At 40.2% G+C, this 18,080-nt stretch overlaps 1 protein-coding gene and 1 long non-coding RNA gene across 2 annotated transcripts; one reads left to right on the forward strand and one right to left on the reverse strand.

Annotated features, from left to right (window-relative positions):
* Nucleotides 1-318: 318 nt before the first annotated feature.
* On the forward strand, nt 319-2,933 carry LOC309394023. Its single transcript, XR_014175686.1, has 2 exons — nt 319-2,333; nt 2,473-2,933. It is a non-coding gene; the product is annotated as an uncharacterized lncRNA (long non-coding RNA).
* Nucleotides 2,930-11,752, reverse strand: SELENOO (selenoprotein O). Its single transcript, XM_081956698.1, has 9 exons — nt 11,169-11,752; nt 9,954-10,157; nt 8,830-9,010; nt 8,070-8,200; nt 6,670-6,950; nt 6,337-6,487; nt 4,924-5,109; nt 4,215-4,371; nt 2,930-3,918 (listed from the first exon to the last, which is right to left on the reverse strand). The coding sequence occupies exons 1-9, from the start codon at nt 11,702-11,704 to the stop codon at nt 3,721-3,723; spliced, it is 2,025 nt and encodes a 674-aa protein (XP_081812824.1). The 5' UTR covers nt 11,705-11,752; the 3' UTR covers nt 2,930-3,720.
* Nucleotides 11,753-18,080: the final 6,328 nt, after the last annotated feature.

An 18,080-nucleotide genomic window follows, 5' to 3' on the forward strand; every position in this document is an offset into this window, starting at 1 on the left:
CTTTATTATTTTTTAATTAGCATCAAGGCACACCAGAAGACATCCAGGGTCACTGGGATTTGGGCAAGCATATAAATTGTACTATTTATTGCTTTGCAATGGGAAGGAGGGAGGAAATGTGAGGGAGAGAAGAGATGGTAGAGGTGCTGGATGCGAAAGTGTGTTATATTGCTTTAGTCCAGTGTTTCTCAAACTTGGCGACTTTAAGTCCTGTGGACTTCAACTCCCAGAATTCCCCAGCCAGCTATGCTGGCTGGGGGATTCTGGGAGTTGAAGTCCACAGGACTTAAAGTCGCCACGTTTGAGAAACACTGCTTTAGTCCTTAGCAAGTTGACTAGCATATTACCAAAGCTTTTAAGTTTACCTTATTCCATTACGCTCTGTAGGCGCAAGTATGTAGTTTATGTGTTGCATTCAGATTCTTTGCAAACTTGCTTTGTGCTTATAGGGCAATTCTGTATGCGTTAGTGGGCACCAAGAAGATAGAAATACTTGTTTAAGTAGTGTAAAGGTTCTTTGCTTTCCAAAGACAAATTCTGCCCTTTTCCAAAAATTGTTGCACTAGTTGGGATGTGTTATTTCACGGTAATTCCTCCTTTTCTAGTTGCTTTCAAGATCCAGGCAGGACTCTCACCAGGATATGCTGCTCACCATAGTTTGTGGCCATGGCAGTTGACCGAAAGTCCTTTTATCTACTTATAATAGCTACCAATCTCCAGACACAGCCTCTGGTTCCCTAGTTTGCTTATCACCTTTCCTCCTATATTGTCTCCTATACCTCCATCTTAGCATGTGCTTTGTAAGCCAAGGACCTGGGTGAGGTGAGTGCTACTGGATTACACATCCTTGAAAAACCTAGAGGTGCAACTAATCACAGTTGCATTACCACCTTGGATGTTTATGAGTAAATATGAATGTATAAGGGAAGCAGAGCTGGGATGGATTTCTGTCTAAATGCAGCTGCTTTTTCAAAGTGTGGATGGCAGTCCTTCGCAAGCATATCTTTAAGTCAAAGATAGTTCCTAGGACAACACTAAAAATAAAAATCTGGGATCAATTTACTACAGCACCTTCCAAAAACAAGAAATTAGTTGCACATAATTTCAAAAATCCATTTCATTTCCTAATTTTCTTATCCAAAAAAAAAAAACGACATTTGCTATAAACATCATCAAATTCATTTATTTTCAATTAATATAGCTCATGGTGACAGCTTGCAGATTTTATGCATGATGATGAAAATCATAACACTCATTTAAAATACTTAAATCATGGTAACAACATTCACATGGTGTATTTTTATTGCCTTGCCAAAGACCCTGAAATCCAGAGCCAATAAAATGACTTAGTTTTATTCACATCTGTCCTGTTTTATTTAAACAAGTTCCCGGTTTCCCCCAAATAAGACTTCCCCGGATAATAAGCCCACTCAGGCTTTTGAGCGCATGTGCTAAAATAAGCCCTCCCTGAAAATATTGCAACACAGCAGCAGCCATGAGGTGACCACGCTCGCCACCTCCTGCACCTCAAAAATAATAAGACTTCCCTGAAAATAAGGCCAAGGACTTATTTCGGGGGTCAAAAGAAAATAAGACTGTCTTATTTTCGGGGAAACACGGTACCAAAAAGACCTAAAAACATAAGAACTTTTAATAGTATAACTTAAGTGACTTATTAATAGTCATAGTATGACTTAAAGTCTTAATAATATCTTAATACAGGCGGTCCTTAACTTAGACCAGTTGGTTAGCGACTATTCAAAAATGGATCCACAAAAGGAGAATTACAACCTGGATCTGAAGTTCTGACGGTTGCCCCAACCTTGGTGTTATGACCTCACATTTGAGCACTCGGAAGTATACACTGTGCTCAAATACACTGGTGCATTTACAGCTGCTTGCAGCATCCCACAGTCATTTGACTGCATTTTATGAGAGTTTTGCCCCAAACTGGCGTTTCTGGATTTCAGCAAAACCATGCCGTAATGTACAAGGGGCATGCTTAGAAACCATGGCATTTGCTTACCAACTCTGGTGTTTGCTTAATGACTGTAGAAAAGATAGTAAAATCAGGTTGGTCCTGTGACTGACCCGTTTTAACAACCGTCACAATTTATAACCCTAATAGGCAGGCTCCATTGTGGTCATAACTCAAGGACCACCTGTAATCTAGATTTCTATTTTTCAGAATTTATCTACTATTTGTCAACTTCTTATCAACAGAAGCAAGAATTCATTATTAATGCAAAAAGAGCATATCTCTGATATTCATCACATCCCAGCACCAATCAATGCAAACATGACAAAATGTCTTCTAAGTGTAGCCCAGGGGTGTCCAAACTTGGGAACTTTAAGACTTGTGGACTTCAACTCCCAGAATTCCCCAGCCAGCTATGCTATGCTGGCTGGGGAATTCTGGGAGTTGAAGTCCACAAGTCTTAAAGTTCCCAAGTTTGGACACCCCTGGTGTAGCCATTGCCACCCACCCACCCACCGAGACACACATTCTTCAGTTAAGAGATGCTTCCATCCAGTTACTTCATTGAACGATCTTCAATTGAAATATATGCTGAATGTTATAGTCAAATGCAATCAAAATATAACTGGACAATAAACTCCAGGTAGCAAAAAGTGGAAAAATGGAAAATTCTCCTGAGGTAGCAAATTTGAAACACAAAAAAATACGCAACCTATACAAAATGCAACATTGGAATGCGGGGGACTTGTTCAAAATCAGTCATTTATATTTTTACCTACTACAGCAATATGGTTTAAAGATGTCACTCTGAGGCTATATTCCTTAAGTTAGGGGGCTAATGAATCACCCCTCAAGGACCCTTTGCTACCCTTAAGGAGTAACAAAGCTAAATTCAGTTTGTTCATCTATTCGACAAGTAATTGGTGCCATTAACTTTGAAAATCTGTTTGGGGGGGAATAAAGCAGAGGTGGGTTGCAAATCCCGGCGCTATCAGTTTGCTTGTGCTCGTGCATGCGTGTGTGATGCTTCTGCGCCACTGCAGAAGCGTCCGGGCGGGTGGGTGGAACCTCCCGCTGCTGTCACTACTGATTTGCCTGATCTGGGCCAAACCAGGAGCAACCCACCTCTGGAGTAAAGTGTTAAGTATTCCTCATTCAGTGACTGCATGCAGAGACCCACCCAGAAAGCAGGATACAGCCTTGAACCAACAAGAAAAACAGAATTTGTGATAATATTTTCATGATAAAGTCACAGAGGTTCGCAATAAATGAACAATCTGCTTAAGTGGAATACATTTTCAAAATAAAAGCATCTTGCTTCCCGAATGAATCAATCAAAATATCCCTGCATTAAGTAAAAATTAAAAACACAGCTCTGAAGTACTAGTAGTTCATTTTCAGACAAAAATACATCCAGCATCTGGCTTTATATTTTTGTCTTCAAAAACACAGATTTCATTTGGATGTTCACCAGCTAGTGTGCGTAAAAAGGTAATAGCATTTCCTGCTCAAGAAAGAAGATCAAAGCTCAACCTACCGAGTTACCCGGCATATGATATTAAGTGGGTGCCCGGAGAATTGATTGTCACATCTGATAGATAAACGTGGCTCGGGTGAGACAGGAAAACACCCAAATGGTCTGTTCAGACTTAATAGCACTTCTACAGCACCTTGCTACTCTTTCCACTCCCAAAAGCTTTGCAACCTCTTTGTGGAAAACTTTAGCAAGGCAGTTACGAAGATCAGGTCACACAGAGCTCCGATGCCCAAAGTGGAGGCTTGCTGCTGTATGGCATTTTTTTCTGGGTTCCTGAGCTGCAGGTAGCAACAGCAGAAGCAGCTGCCATCGCACTTTCTTCCTCCTCCCTCTCCTCAGAGACCTCCAGGAAGCATTCTGAATCTTCATAGGGACTTTCTAGGAGTTTCAAGACTCTTCTCACCTGAAGAGAAAGGAAAGGAGAACAAGACAGCGACACGGGACTGTTCTTAATAGTGTCCTTTGGATCTGGAACCCGCACCTTACCCCTGCACATCTCACGAGAGTTCGATTGGTTTCATTCCTTTTTGTGGGAAATCTAGAATGATTTTTTCTTGACCCCGGACTTGGGTGATGGGGATTAGTGGTTATTCAATTTTATTGTTGCTTGGTTTTAACCACCGATACATCACCCAGAATTCCCGCGATGAGATGGGTGGGGAAAGAAAACAACATATAAATATGGGAAAAACTGTTTACCTCTAGAAAATCACCATTTTCTGCTGCCTCAATAGCCTTTTGTGCAATGTAGTTCCTCAATATATATTTTGGATTGCTGGCATTCATAATTTTTAGGCGCTCATTGTACCACGTGTCAGTATTGCTAATGTGTTCCATTTCTTTTTTCAGCCTAACTCTGAAAGCAGAATAAAAGTGAGTGCCTAGATCAATAGTTTGTTAAATAACTGAAATGATTCATTTAAAAGAGACTGTTAAATAAAAGACATTAATTTGAATATATTTTAAAAGTACGTAATTCAGGATAAATCTCATAGTGCGTGGGCGTGGCCATGGTGGGCGTGGCGTAGTTGGCCTCCTGCACCACAGTGGGAGGGCCGTTTTCACCTTCCCCAGGCTCTGGAGGCTTTCCTCGAGCCTCTCGGAGGGTGAAAACTGCCTCCGACGGGGCCCCCAGGAGGCCCATTTTCCCCCCTTCCTGACCTCCGCACGGACCCTGCACTTTCCTCGCATCTAAAATGGGCCGCATAGACTCCTGGGAGGGAAGGGGTGGGGTGGGGTGGGCAGGGCCAGCCAGGGGTGGGATTTGGAGGGTCTCCGAACCGGGCATAACATTAGCTATGAGTTCTACCGAACCTAGGCAAACCCGTAGCAGCCCACCCCTGAATATACTGTATCTCAACAAAAGGAAACAAAGGCGCTAAAACAAAGAGAATGTAAATAACCTCACCTGTAATTCTGTAGCCAATTTTTCCAGGTTTTTTTATTTCTATTGACTAAATCAGAGTCTGTTAATTGCTGCAGTTTAGAGAACTGTTCTATTCGTTCCAATTCCTTATTGATATTAGACTTTGTTCCAATTAAGGCAAAGAGTTGTGGGTTAGACTGTGCTAACATCAGCATCATGGAAAGTTGTCTAGAAAAAAAAAACCATTTATCAATTCCATATAATAAAGCATTATACTTGTCAAGAGTTCTTTCTTATCCTTCTAATGCAGGGTTTCTCAAACTTGATGAGCAAGACATGTGAACTTAAATCCCAGAATTCCCCAAACAGGATGCTATCTGAGGAAATCTAGAAGTTGAAGTCCACAGGTATTAAAGTCAACAAGCTTGAAAAATGCTGCTTTAAAGACATGTTTAAAAGTGGGCAGACCTAGCTTTTCATATATCATCTGTGCTTTCACCTCTATAACATAACAGGCTGTCTCATTTCAGGCTTTTCTCCCAAAGATCCTTAAAATACAACGGGCAGTTTCCATCATGAATGGAACCACAAAGCAGGTTTTGCTTGCTTTCCTCCTTGTATTGATGATTTTATTCCCTTCTCCCTTTGAACTACATGTATATTCCAGCCAGAATAGGGGGGTGGGTGAAATTTACCTGGCTCCCAATTTCTCCAGGTAGCTTACACACACAATTGAGAAAAAAGGTCATATATAGCCAGAAAAAAACATGCTGAACACATCAAACGGGTCAGAACCATCAGTTTTCAACAACTTCCAAAATACCACTGGAGAACTGTATGGATCTCTGGAACGATACTGTTCTGGACAGCATCTCCGAATTAGTTGTCCAATTCATCTTTTTGTTTTCCCTTCTCTATTGGTCTTTCACTTACAGCAATTTCTTAATCCTGATATGTGTAACAAAAAATGGAGATCTAGTAGCAGAGGTACTCCACCACCTCCCCTATACATGCTTATGGAAGGGCATGTTTCATTATCAATGTGTAATTGTACAATATTTTATCATTTGTAATATTATAAATGTGTAATTCTTAGGTCCAAGAATCCTCGGAGTTAAATGGTATGTTGAGTCTTATTTCTATAAGATGGGTGGTTAGTAGGCAAACCACAGTGTCTGCTCATTTCAATTCATAATTGCTTCTAGAAGCTAATAGCTTAAAATCTCCAGTTTAATTTAAATATGGAAGAAAATGTTATTTCAGCCCCCAAGCCAAAGGGATAAGAATATTGTAACAGCAATATTGAACTTTAGCAGTCCATCTACATATTTAACTATTCCATAGTTATATTTTAATATATAACATTTAATTTGTCAGCAGTTAAATTATTCTCTCTCACAAAATCTGACACAGCATCATTTTACACTCACAGCATGGTCTCATGGCTCAATATACCTGGGATCCATCTGAGGTTTATAGGCAACTTTCAGTTCCTCCAAAGATGCACATTGCTTTGAGATCTGATCCAGAAACTCTTCTAGGTTTAAAGGATCAAAATCCCGAGGGAATGAGTTAAACAAACGGAAAGTATTTGTAAAATCTGCACCTACAGAGCAGATTAAACAAGGAGGTTAATTTCAGCCATATAAGAAAGTCTCCGCTTTTTCTTTCAACTTTCTATAACTAAGTTCCAAGTGTTTGTACAATTGTAACATTTTTAATGTATCACAATTATCCAAATGTTCAAATTGATTGTTTTTTAGTATTCTTAAAAAGATTCAGACTCACCTGTGATGTGCATAGTCTCCAAGAGATCAGAGACCAGCTTATTATCTTCATCTAGTTGAAGCTGAATTAAACCTAGTTTCCTTCTCATGACTTGCAAATAATGCTTTTCAAATTTTGCATCGTATTCCTCCTCCAGAATGGGCATGCTGATTTCCAGTGGAAGTTCTGGGACCAAGGCTTCAGCAAATTTGGTTAGATTCCACTTACAAATCTCTGGTTGCTTATTATAAGCATATCGTCCTGTGTTATCAGATCCATTGCAAATATGTTCAGGATCATATCTAGAAAAGATACAAGATATAAAATGTAAAATGATACCAGATAATATTGAACTGATAGGGATACATGGCGCAGAATATTAAATATTAGATATTTGAAGATAGTATGCATCATTTTCTAAGATGAATATAAAATCTTAAGGCAGGTACAAACACAAAGTTACAAACAACAGGTAAAGATGGGGGGGGATCAGAGTATATAAGCTGCCATCACATTCATTTTAAACACTGTATCATCATATTCATTGAGATAGCATTGCTATTCTAAACAACAATTTCAACAATACTTATATATCATATAGTCTTTCAGTATGGTCTGTCACTAGGGACCAGATCTTTTTGTAGCTCATCTCGTTCGAACTTGAACTGGGTCTAGGACAACTTGCTATGGCCAACTCACCACGGCCAACTCTTCACAGCCAACTTGCCACAGACAATTTGTTGTGGGACAACTCTCTATGACCAGCTCTCTGCAGGACGAGAGTTACACTAATATTGAAGAAACCGTGGAACAGAATCATTAAAGAAAGGATGCTAAAGGAGGGAGAAAATGAAAGGTGGGTGACAAAACTTACAATACATTTGTAATTATTTGAAATACAGCAGAACCTCTGGTCACGATCATAATTCGTTCCATAACTTTGGTCCTAATTTTGGAAATTTGGTGCTTACAAAAAAAATGGCATGGAAGGAGAAATCGGCTGAGGGGGAAAAAAAAGTGAATTTTTTTGTCGGATCCCGAATTGGTCATGGTCAGAAGCGTTCGTGACCAGAGGTTCTACTGTAATTAAATTGAATTGTTGGATTGTCCCATGGCACGTTGTTCCACAGTGAGTTGAATATGGTGGGTTGGCCGTGGCAAGTTGTAGGAGGATAGTTTTATCTCTCCATCCTGTCTGAATGAGACTTCTATATGCAAAATAATCATTTTGTACTAACTCCTCAATTACTTAAAAAAACTGCATGGCAAGAAGACAATTTATCTGAAATAATAATTTAACATGCTTCAGTTTCCTCCACTGTTTCTACCATTACTATTAAAGAAAAAGTACTGGAATTAAATTATTGACCAAAATTGCAAAAAGAGTATCAATACATTATAAGAACCTGAGCTACACTAACCTGTCCATAAAGCCAAAAGGTCCATAGTCAATGGTAAGTCCAAGTACACTCATATTATCTGTGTTGAGTACACCATGGCAAAATCCAACACACTGCCATTCAGCAACCATCCTGGCTGTCCGTCTTGATACCTTAAAAGATATACCAATGGTCACGCTCTTTTAATCTACAAATTGTATTTTAGAAGAACTTTGTTGTAATAACATGGTAAGCAAATGTTTACGTTGAAAGTTTTTTATTCTAGCATTCATAGTTTTGGATTTCAGTATCTAATACAGCTCTTAATTTGGAAGATACCCTTCATATAAGCATCGGAATAGAAAATGGGGCAGTGGGATCTTAATTTTTCCTGCATGTAGATGTTTAATTTGACTGGCCCTTAAATGATTTGTTCTTTTCGCAGACTAACAAGTACTTCAAAAGTACTTTGGAAAGTCTGAAATTATACAATTAATTATACAAAAAATAAACTGAAAATAAAAGTGAGTCTCAGGAATCTTTCGTAATAAAAGAAAACACAGTAAATGAATATCTTCATAAAATAACATAATAAATTTAGAGATTGAGAGATTGCATGATGCTATTTAAACATGCTTGTGAACATGAATTTTCCATTCAGATTCCTACTCAAGGATAAGCAAGTGAGAGAAATTAGCCTAAATTGACTATGGCATTAATAACGGAATATTAAAAAGGCACCCTGAATGCCTTTGAAGGAGAAGTGTAGATTAACAATGAATACTTTACATTGTCACCTTACCTCTCGAAAGAAAGCAGCATTCCTCTGAACATTATTGTCAGGGTGTGTTTGTAGAATATCTGGATAGAAAGTGCTGATCACATAATCAAGCATTTGAACTCTAATATCATTTCTACCAACACTTGGACCTTTACGTCCTGTCAATTCATCAGCAGATTTAAAAATTTCAAATGATCCAAACCTAATTAAAACAGGAATTGCCAATTACCCCCCATCCATTCATAAGGTATTTTGACATTTCAGTAAGATCTTTTTTCTCTGTAACTATTTTTTTTTAAAAAAAGCATATTTAACCATAAAATGAAAATAAACTGCTTTCTGATATAGTTAATAATAAACTAATATGAATAACATCTATCTCAGGACCTTGGAAAGGACTTGATAGGTGGATAAAATGCCAAATCCAGTCTAAATATCTGGCTGACTCTGTGACCAAGTATATTCATCTCTAAATCTGTAGTCATACATATATAAAAATAGCTAAGTAATAATTCAGAAATGAAACTACCATATTTTTCGGACTATATGATGCACTGGTGTAGAAGACGCAGCAAGATTTCGAAGAGGTAAGTAAGACAAAAAAGTTTTTGTCCTCCCTGGCCCCCAGGAGCACTCTGCAGGCTTCAGCAGGGCTGGAGGAAGGCAAAAACAGTTTTTGCAAAAAAGAGGCAGAAAACGGGCTGTTTTTCACAAAACAGAGGCATTTTTGCCTTCCCACAGCCCTACTGAAGCCTGCAAAGTGCTGGTGGGGGCTGGGGAAAGGCAAAAATGCCTCCGTTCTTTGCAAAAATGGGATGCGGGGACGGGGTTTTGAGAGGCCCAAAATGGCTGTATTAGATGTATAAGACGCAGCAACATTTCCATGCTCTTCTAAAGGGGAAAAAGGTGCGTCTTATACTCCGAAAAATACAGTAGTTATTGAGTTGCAAAAATGCATCTTCCAGATATTAGTCTAACAAACAAAAGTTAGTCATACTAGCTTTGTGATCCCAGAAAACACTGAAGCTGAACATTTACAATATATCATGACACTATACAAAAAACCTCTGGACATAGTAAGAATTTATCCACATTCTGTTATAAAGGACACCACATTTAATATTATATCCAACCAGAACAATTACCTAATAAATGTTGGTGCTATTCTTAGTACAATTGTACACTTTTCTTTTTTGGGATTTCCATCATAAAATATATCCCGAATAACTTCTGAATCCGATGTTACACATGTCCCTGCTCTGGTGGTCGGTATTCCTAGATGAAACATGGCTTCACTGCAAAGGAATTCTCTTATGCTCGATCTCAAAACTTTACGACCATCTGCTTGTCTGAAAATAATGAAAATAATGTGTGTAAATATGATGTAACTTCAAAACTCAAAACTAAACGTAGCACATTGGGGCCAGAAAATCATCTTACATGTTAAAGGATCCTTTAGGGCTCAAGGAACCAAAATGAATTTGTTATTTTTGCTTTAAATATTTTCCAGCTCGAGTATTTCCAATCTAAGAAGCATGACTGAATGGCTTTAGTACCATCACAGCTTGAAACAATAGTAGCTATACAACTATATGGCTTTACAACTATAAAATGATCATTTCTAACATTTTAGAAACACAATTGAAAGCAGAAAATGGGAGAGAAATATGGGAGAAAAAGGAGTGAAACTTGGCAGATTAGAATCACAGACCTTCTTAAAAAAATTGGTTCCCATATCACACTGTACTATAATGTAATTTCTTAACTTTGATGTTGCATCAAATGATAAGTTTATCATTTGATGTGTGACTAAACTCAATTTGGTTGAATGATTCATTTGGTATCCAATAGCTAAATAAACCATCATGTTTTAATATTTTATTTGCACATTGCCCAGAATCTCTTTCTGAGGGAGATCAGTGGTTTCTAATTAGACCGACAAAAGGCATTAGGGCTAGAAACTGCGAAACCGTGAGTCAGCAAATTAATAAACGTGCAATTATGACACTATTGATTTATGTGTTGGTGAGGGGGCTCTTATTAGTCTTGTTCCAGCACTTAATAATCCTATCGGCAGCCCTGGCTGGATCTCAGAGGTCATCAATCCCAACCCCCTGCATGGTGCACGGGTCACTGCCACTCACCAAGCCCCCAGGGGCTTCTCGCACTCAGCACCTGGCAAGTTCGGCTACCCGATTACATACATTTACTTACTTACTTACTTACATACATACATACATACATACATACATACATACATACATACATACATACATACATACATACATACATACATACATACATACATACATACATATGCATGCACGCACCCCTCCAGTGGCTTCTCCGCCCCTCTTTACCTGGAGAAAGGGGTGAGCCCGGAGCCCTTGAGCTGGATCTCCCAGCGCTCCCCCGTCGGGTTCAACACCTCCCCCAGGTACATGGCCGCGCCGTCGCCCAGCTGCCCGGCAAAGCTGCCGAACTGGTGGCCGCAGTAGCAGTGGGCGGCCGGCTCGGCTCCCGGCAGCGGCCGGTTCCCGCTGAAGCAGAGCGCGGCCTCGTCTTCCTCCTCCGCCGTCTGCGGTTCCCTCAGGCCCAGCAGAGCCAGAGCCGGGGCGGAAAAAGCCACCAGCCGCGGGGACCGCACCGGCGTGGGCCGCACCCGGGAGAAGCAGGCGCCCGACACGGCCCGAGGGACGTTCTCCTCGCTGGGATCCAGCGGCAGAGCCCGCAGAGCCCGGTTGTCGAAACGCAAAGCGCTGAGCCATCGCGGGGCCGGCGTAGAGGACGAGGCGGCCGCCTCCATGCTAAGCAGGCGACTCGCCGCCAACCAGCCGGGCAGCGACGACCCCAAGCGACCGAAGCAGCGGCGTTTACAACGCAGAGCGGCGGCCATCCATTATTTCCGCCCTCTCGGCCACCGTCTGACAGGTCGCCTGTCGCTCAGCTCTGAATCCCGCCCTCAGTTTCTCTATGCAGCCTATCCCAATTTGTTCTCCGAGACACGCCTCGGGCCTTCACCCTATCACGGCACGGGAGAGATTTAGCCAATCCGAGGACGGGATATGTTGAGAAGCGCAACATAAAAAAACGTGCCCCTCCGATCTCCATTTAATAGATTAGCAGAGTTGGGAGGAGCCCAAGCAGGAGAACCTTACACCATATTATAACAACAACAAACAACAACAACACAACATAAATTGCAGCTTCATGCAATAACACCAACGGAACTGCAAAAAACTGGGCTACTCAGAACATATATTTTAAGAAGATACTTGGTTGATACCTAGGACGCTGGCAGCAACCCCTATCAACCATTAGCACCAGTCACTGGTTTTTGCAACACATCTTTAAATGTTCGCTTGATTCGAGTTTCATGTTTAATGAATAAAAGAAATAATAACGACAATAAATAATTTGTCAGTGCACAACATATGTACAATGAGATTGGTTGAGCTTCCTCAGTGCACCCCCCACCCCCAACACAATACAACTCACAATGAAGACAGAAAATACCTAAGCCAATTAATCATTTCTTACAGATGGCAGTCCAGTCTCTTCTTGAAAGCTTCCAGTGATGAAGCTCCCACAACTTCTGAGGGCAACTTCTGTTCCACTGGTTGATTGTTCTCACTGTCAGAAAATTTCTCCTTAATTTATCTGTCCGTTTAGGTGTTTTCCAGGTGCTGTTTCCTGCCAGCAACCCACCAGGGTTAAGCCAAGATGGCCAGTAAGGCAGAGAGGCCTAGGAGCCCTGCAATAGTGGCTAACCCAGGATTTCCCAATCTTGGCAACTTTTAAGATGTGTGGATTTTAACTCCTAGAATTCCTCAGTCAAGATGCTGAGTAAAAAGGATGGGCTTCCGATCACATGTTCCTAGATGCAGCATAAATACGCTTTGCATTCTTTTTAAAATCTGAAAGGTCTACAGCATGTGCTTTTAATGCTTTGTCCCCTTTTCCTAGCTCCATTTGTGCCCTGGATGCAAACTAGGATGATTCAAGTGTTGGGGATGCAGATGCAACCAGATGTTGGAGCCTGTGCAGCTCCTGTTGGCTGTTTCAGAAGGTGCTTCCCCACAAAAGGCCGCTTATGCCCAGTTTTGCTTAGGCTGCAGGAGAGGCTGGACGCCAGGCATCCCGAGAGGCATCTCCCTGCATAATGTCAGATTGCAGCTTTCCAGTGTTGATGAGGCTTTCTACAGACTTTTGGAAATAGGCAGTCCATAAAAACTATTGCAAACAGAACTTTCAAAAGGGTACCCTTTTGAAAGAGTGCTAGATGATGATGATGATGATGATGATGATGATTGATGATGATGATGATGATGATGATGATGATGATACGATTGTATCACAGCGGCCAGTTGTTTGGCATTGATTACTAGTCGGGCCCCACCCAGGGGCCTAGGACGTCGTAACGTATTTTCGTAATATACGTGCAGATCCAAGCAGTGCAGCTTTTTGCGTTTGACTGATGGAGATTTTGTCAGGTTTTAACTGTTTTAAATGTAATTCCAGTGCTTTTGGAATAGCACCCGGCGTGCCGATTACCACTGGAATTACCACTGCTGGTTTGTGCCATAATCGTTGGATTTCAATTTTTAAGTCCTGGTATTTCGCGATTTTTTCATGTTCCTTCTCGGTGACCCTGCTATCATCTGGTATTGCGATGTCTATGATTGTAACCTTATTTTTCTCAACCAGTGTGATGTCTAGTGTGTTATACGCTAGTATTTTGTCTGTTTGTATACGAAAATCCCATAGGATCTTGACCATCTGATTTTCGGTGACTTTTTCAGGCTTATGTTCCCACCAGTTTGTTGTTGTTTTAATATTATAATTTTTGCACAAATTCCAGTGGATCATTTGTGCTTCTGAATTGGGCCACAATTTATAATCAGTCTGTGCGATTTTTTTTACAGCAGCTGAGTATGTGGTCAACAGTTTCATCAACTTCTTTGCAGAGTCTGCATTTGGCATCATCAGAGGATTTTTCGATTTTGGCCTTAATGGCATTTGTTCGGATAGCTTGTTCTTGCGCAGCCAGGATTAGTGACCCTGTTTCTTTCTTTAATGTACCTGTTGTTAACCATAACCAAGTTTTTTCACTGTCCACTTTATCTTTTATTTTTTCCAGAAATTGACCATGTAATGCTTTGTTCTGACAACTCTCCATTCTTGATTTTATCACATCTTTTCTGTATTCTTGTTTCATCTGTTGGGCCTTCAGTAGATTTTTGTTCTTTACTTCGATTAATAGATGTTCTTGACTTTCTTTTAAATAATTAGCCAGTGCATGTTTTTCTTCTTCAATTATTTGCTTCACTTGTAATAATCCTCTGCCACCTGATTTTCGGGGCAGGTATAATCTATCAGTGTCACCGCGTGGATGTAAACTGTAGTGTATTGTCATTAGCTTCCTGGTTTTTCGGTCCAAAATGTCCAAATCAGCTTGTGTCCAGTTAACTATACCAGCTGTGTATCTTACAACTGGTATTGCCCAGGTATTTATGGCCTTGATTGTATTTCCACCATTTTTTTTTTTATTATTATTATTATTATTATTATTATTATTATTATTATTATTATTATTATTATTATGGCTCTAAAGAGTTTTCTCTAGTCTAGAAAGTGGGAATATGGCTGAATGCACTTTTCGAAACACCCACCCTCTATGGGTATCTGCAGGGCAGGGCAGGGCAAAAAAGATCATGTGACAGGAGATATAACTTGTGATCAAATCTCCATATTTTACTCGTGTACAGTTTCATGCACAGGCAAAGGGTGGGGTTGCAAGAGCACTGTTGCACCTGCCATCTTGGCTTCTGTGCTGAGCCCTACACAGCTCCCTTGATCCTGCATCTAAATGGGGTGATGGAAAATGGGAGGGGAAATGAAACCGGGGGTATTTATTTATTTATTTATTTGTATGGCTGCTCATCTCAGCAAGTGACACTGGGTGGAAAATAAATTTAAAACATTTCCATCATAAATACAAAATTTAAAATGCATAGCAATCTATTTGTATATGGATCCCCTTATTCAGCAGCATTATTGAGGCCAGAAAGAACTTGCCAGTCATATCTATCTATCTATCTATCTATCTATTTTTCTATCTATCTATCTATCTATCTATCTATCTATCTATCTATCTATCTATCTATCATCATCTATCTATCTATCATCTATCTATCTATCATCTATCTATCTATCTATCTATCTATCTATCTATCTATCTATCTATCTATCTATCTATCTATCTATCTATCTATCTATCTATCTATCTATCTATCTAACCATCCATCCATCCATCCATCCATCTATCATTATTTTCCTATCATCTATCTATCTATCATCTATCTATCTATCTATCTATCTATCTATCTATCTATCTATCATCTATCTATCATCATCATCTATCATCATCATCATCATCTAACATCTATCTATCCATCTATCATTTATCTATCATCTATCATTATCTATAATGATCATTATCTATCTATCTATCTATCTATCTATCTATCTCTATCATCTATCTATCATCATCATCTATCATCATCATCATTATCTATCTAACATCTATCTATCCATCTATCTATCATTTATCTATCATCTATCATCATCTATCATCATCATTATCTATCTATCTATCTATCTATCTATCTATCTATCTATCTATCTATCTATCTCTATATCCATCCATCCATTCTCTATCATCTCCTGCCTTTATTATTTTTAGAAATAACTCAGGGAAGCAAACACATCTTCCTTCTCTTCCCCCCCCCCCCAACAAACCCATGAGGTCAGTTTGTGTTAACGGAGAGACACTGATCTAAGGTCACCCAGCTGGCTTTCATGGCTAAGGTGAGATTAGAACTCAGTTTCCCACTTTCTAGCCTGACGCTTTAACCCTACTGTCATACCTTTCCCCTCGGTTCACATACGGATGGGATAACATTTCAAGGTCACCATCCAGTTACGCTTTTATCAGCCATCAGTTAAGTTGTGGCTTGGGAGCAATCCATAGAAGCTATTGCAAAGATAGACAACGAGGTACCCTGTAGAGCAGTGATGGTGAACCTTTTTGGCACAGAGTGCCCAAACCAAAACGTGTGTGCATGCACGCACTGGAGTGCTGGAAACTCAAAGATCAGCTGGCTGGCGCACACATGCCTGTTCTGGGGGCATTTTGGGTTGATTTTTGGACAGTTTAAATGTTTATTTTCCAGGCCTTTTTCCGGGCTGTTTTCAGGCCGTTTTTTCAAAAAACATTTTTTGAAAGCTGGCCTGAAAACAGTCAAATACCGGCCCGGAAACCAGCCTCTTTTTTGGGCGGTTCTGGGGCATTTTCCGGCGCTCCAGCACCCGTGAAGACCAGCTGGCTGGCACACATGTACATGCTGGAACCTGGAAGAGCAATGGGCGACGGCTGGCGTGCCCAGAGAGATGGCTTTCCGTGCCACTTCTGGCCCGCGTGCCATAGGTTCGCCATCACAGTTCTAGACTTTTCAGTTTCAGCTCTCCTCAGCCCCATCACGTTAGCATCATTGTTTGTCAGCAGTAAGAAAGTATAGAATGATAGTTCTTCATATCGAAAGGCAACTAACTGAATTCCACAGGGGTCTGCAGGTGGGGATCAAATGATGAAGGCAGTATTGCACCGTAGGACCCTTTTGTGGGTATCATGGCATGTAGGAAAGAGATAGAGCTTGTTGACAATGGTGCAACGCTGCTTTTGTCATTTTTATAGAATTGGATCATGTGCTGCTCCTTGTTTAGTTCTGCATTAGAAAAAAATCAATTCTCAAGTGTTTTGTTCCTAAGCCAACCTTTATCTTCCTAAAGTAACGGTAACATTTTTCTTCTTTTTCTATCTTCCTTAAATTTTAACAGAGACACTGCTATCAAAGCAGATAGGAATTCTGCTGTTATGCAAATGACTAAGAGGACCTGCAAAAGATAATCAAATTTGGTGATACCTTAAGAGTGTACTAACTGTACTAACTGAACTGAACTTTCTTGGTTTATGCTACCAGTTTAATCCATTACACCTCTGAGATCTAACTAGAAACAACCTCTCACTAATTGTAATCTAAGTTAGGTCTATTGCTTATTTAGAATAACCACATTAGTGATTGCTAGCATAAGCCAACCATCAGCAGGTTTTTATAAAGCCTATTCACATTTGTGATATCATCATACTATAGTATGGATGGTCTCTGTATTCTATTGTTTTTTACAACAATATGTGACTCAATTCTGAAATATGCCTAAAGGATAATACAAATCTCCAGAAAGTTGGTCCATTGAAAAAGGGTTCATTTTCATACGGAGCTCCAAGAATTCCAGATTACTAGCAGCCTTTTTCCCAGATACCTCTATTCTAGTAAATAGCAGCAAAGGAAGACACTGTTGTGAGGGCTTAAAAACAACTCTCTCCAGTAATTATGCCCTTGCAGAAACATGGAATCTATGGAAGCTACACTCTCAAATTCAGAATAGCCATTTTCAGCCATTTTATATATCAGTTATTTTCCCACTCCCTTATTTTGTTAAACAGTTCTTTTACATTATTTTACAATGTACACAACCAACATTTCTATAAATTTGTTGTGGCCCGCCAGCAACCAGCAGAGCTGGCAGTAGATTCAGACAGTGAGGAGGTTGGGGAGGATCAAGGGCCAGTTCTGGAGTCTGAGGAAGGCTCTGATGAGGGTTTTGTGTCAGAACCAGAGATGGGGCCAGAGCCATATGCCAGTTATCAGCTGCCTTCAGAGTCGGACATCAGTGGGTCAGCCAAACAGCTGGAGCCTGTTTCCAATGTGCGCATGTGCAGAGTTGCCAGACGAAGAGAACAGCTAAAGAACAGGGGTCGACTTGGGAGTAAGGCCACAGATGGACGATGAATGGCTTCTCCCAGAGGAAATAAAAGAGGAGCGAGAGGGGGAGTGGAGTTTGCAGGAGACAATTAGTTCGCTTAATTGGTTCATGACTCTCCCAGACTCCTTGCCAGGTTTTGCAGATATCAGCCTGTCAGCTCTCCAAGCCAGATAAGGTCGGTGACTGTAAATCCTCCCTTGAAAGATTTTGCTTGATGTGAATGAGGAGAATTCACAGTAAATAAAAGATGTTTTTGTTAGGAAAAGGATTGCTTCAGGCTCTAGGGAAGCCTAGGTCAGAACAAAATTTCCTTTATTCTGGATACATCAGATATATTCAACCATATTGAAATATCTAGGGATGAATGAGAAATTCAAGATAAAGAC

Source organism: Natrix helvetica, assembly GCF_964273705.1.
Source record: "Natrix helvetica genome assembly, chromosome: 6".
Classification (NCBI taxonomy): Eukaryota; Metazoa; Chordata; class Lepidosauria; order Squamata; family Natricidae; genus Natrix; species Natrix helvetica.

Bases quoted from the DNA above. Each gene is read 5' to 3' on its own strand.
- SELENOO (XM_081956698.1), bottom strand. From the start codon at position 11,704: ATGGCCGCCGCTCTGCGTTGTAAACGCCGCTGCTTCGGTCGCTTGGGG. The intron at 6,488-6,669 runs GTGAGTCTGAAT...TCTGCTCTGTAG, and splicing joins GGAGACTATGCACATCACAG to GTGCAGATTTTACAAATACT. The intron at 5,110-6,336 runs GTATATTGAGCC...TTTTTTTTCTAG, and splicing joins AAACCTCAGATGGATCCCAG to ACAACTTTCCATGATGCTGA.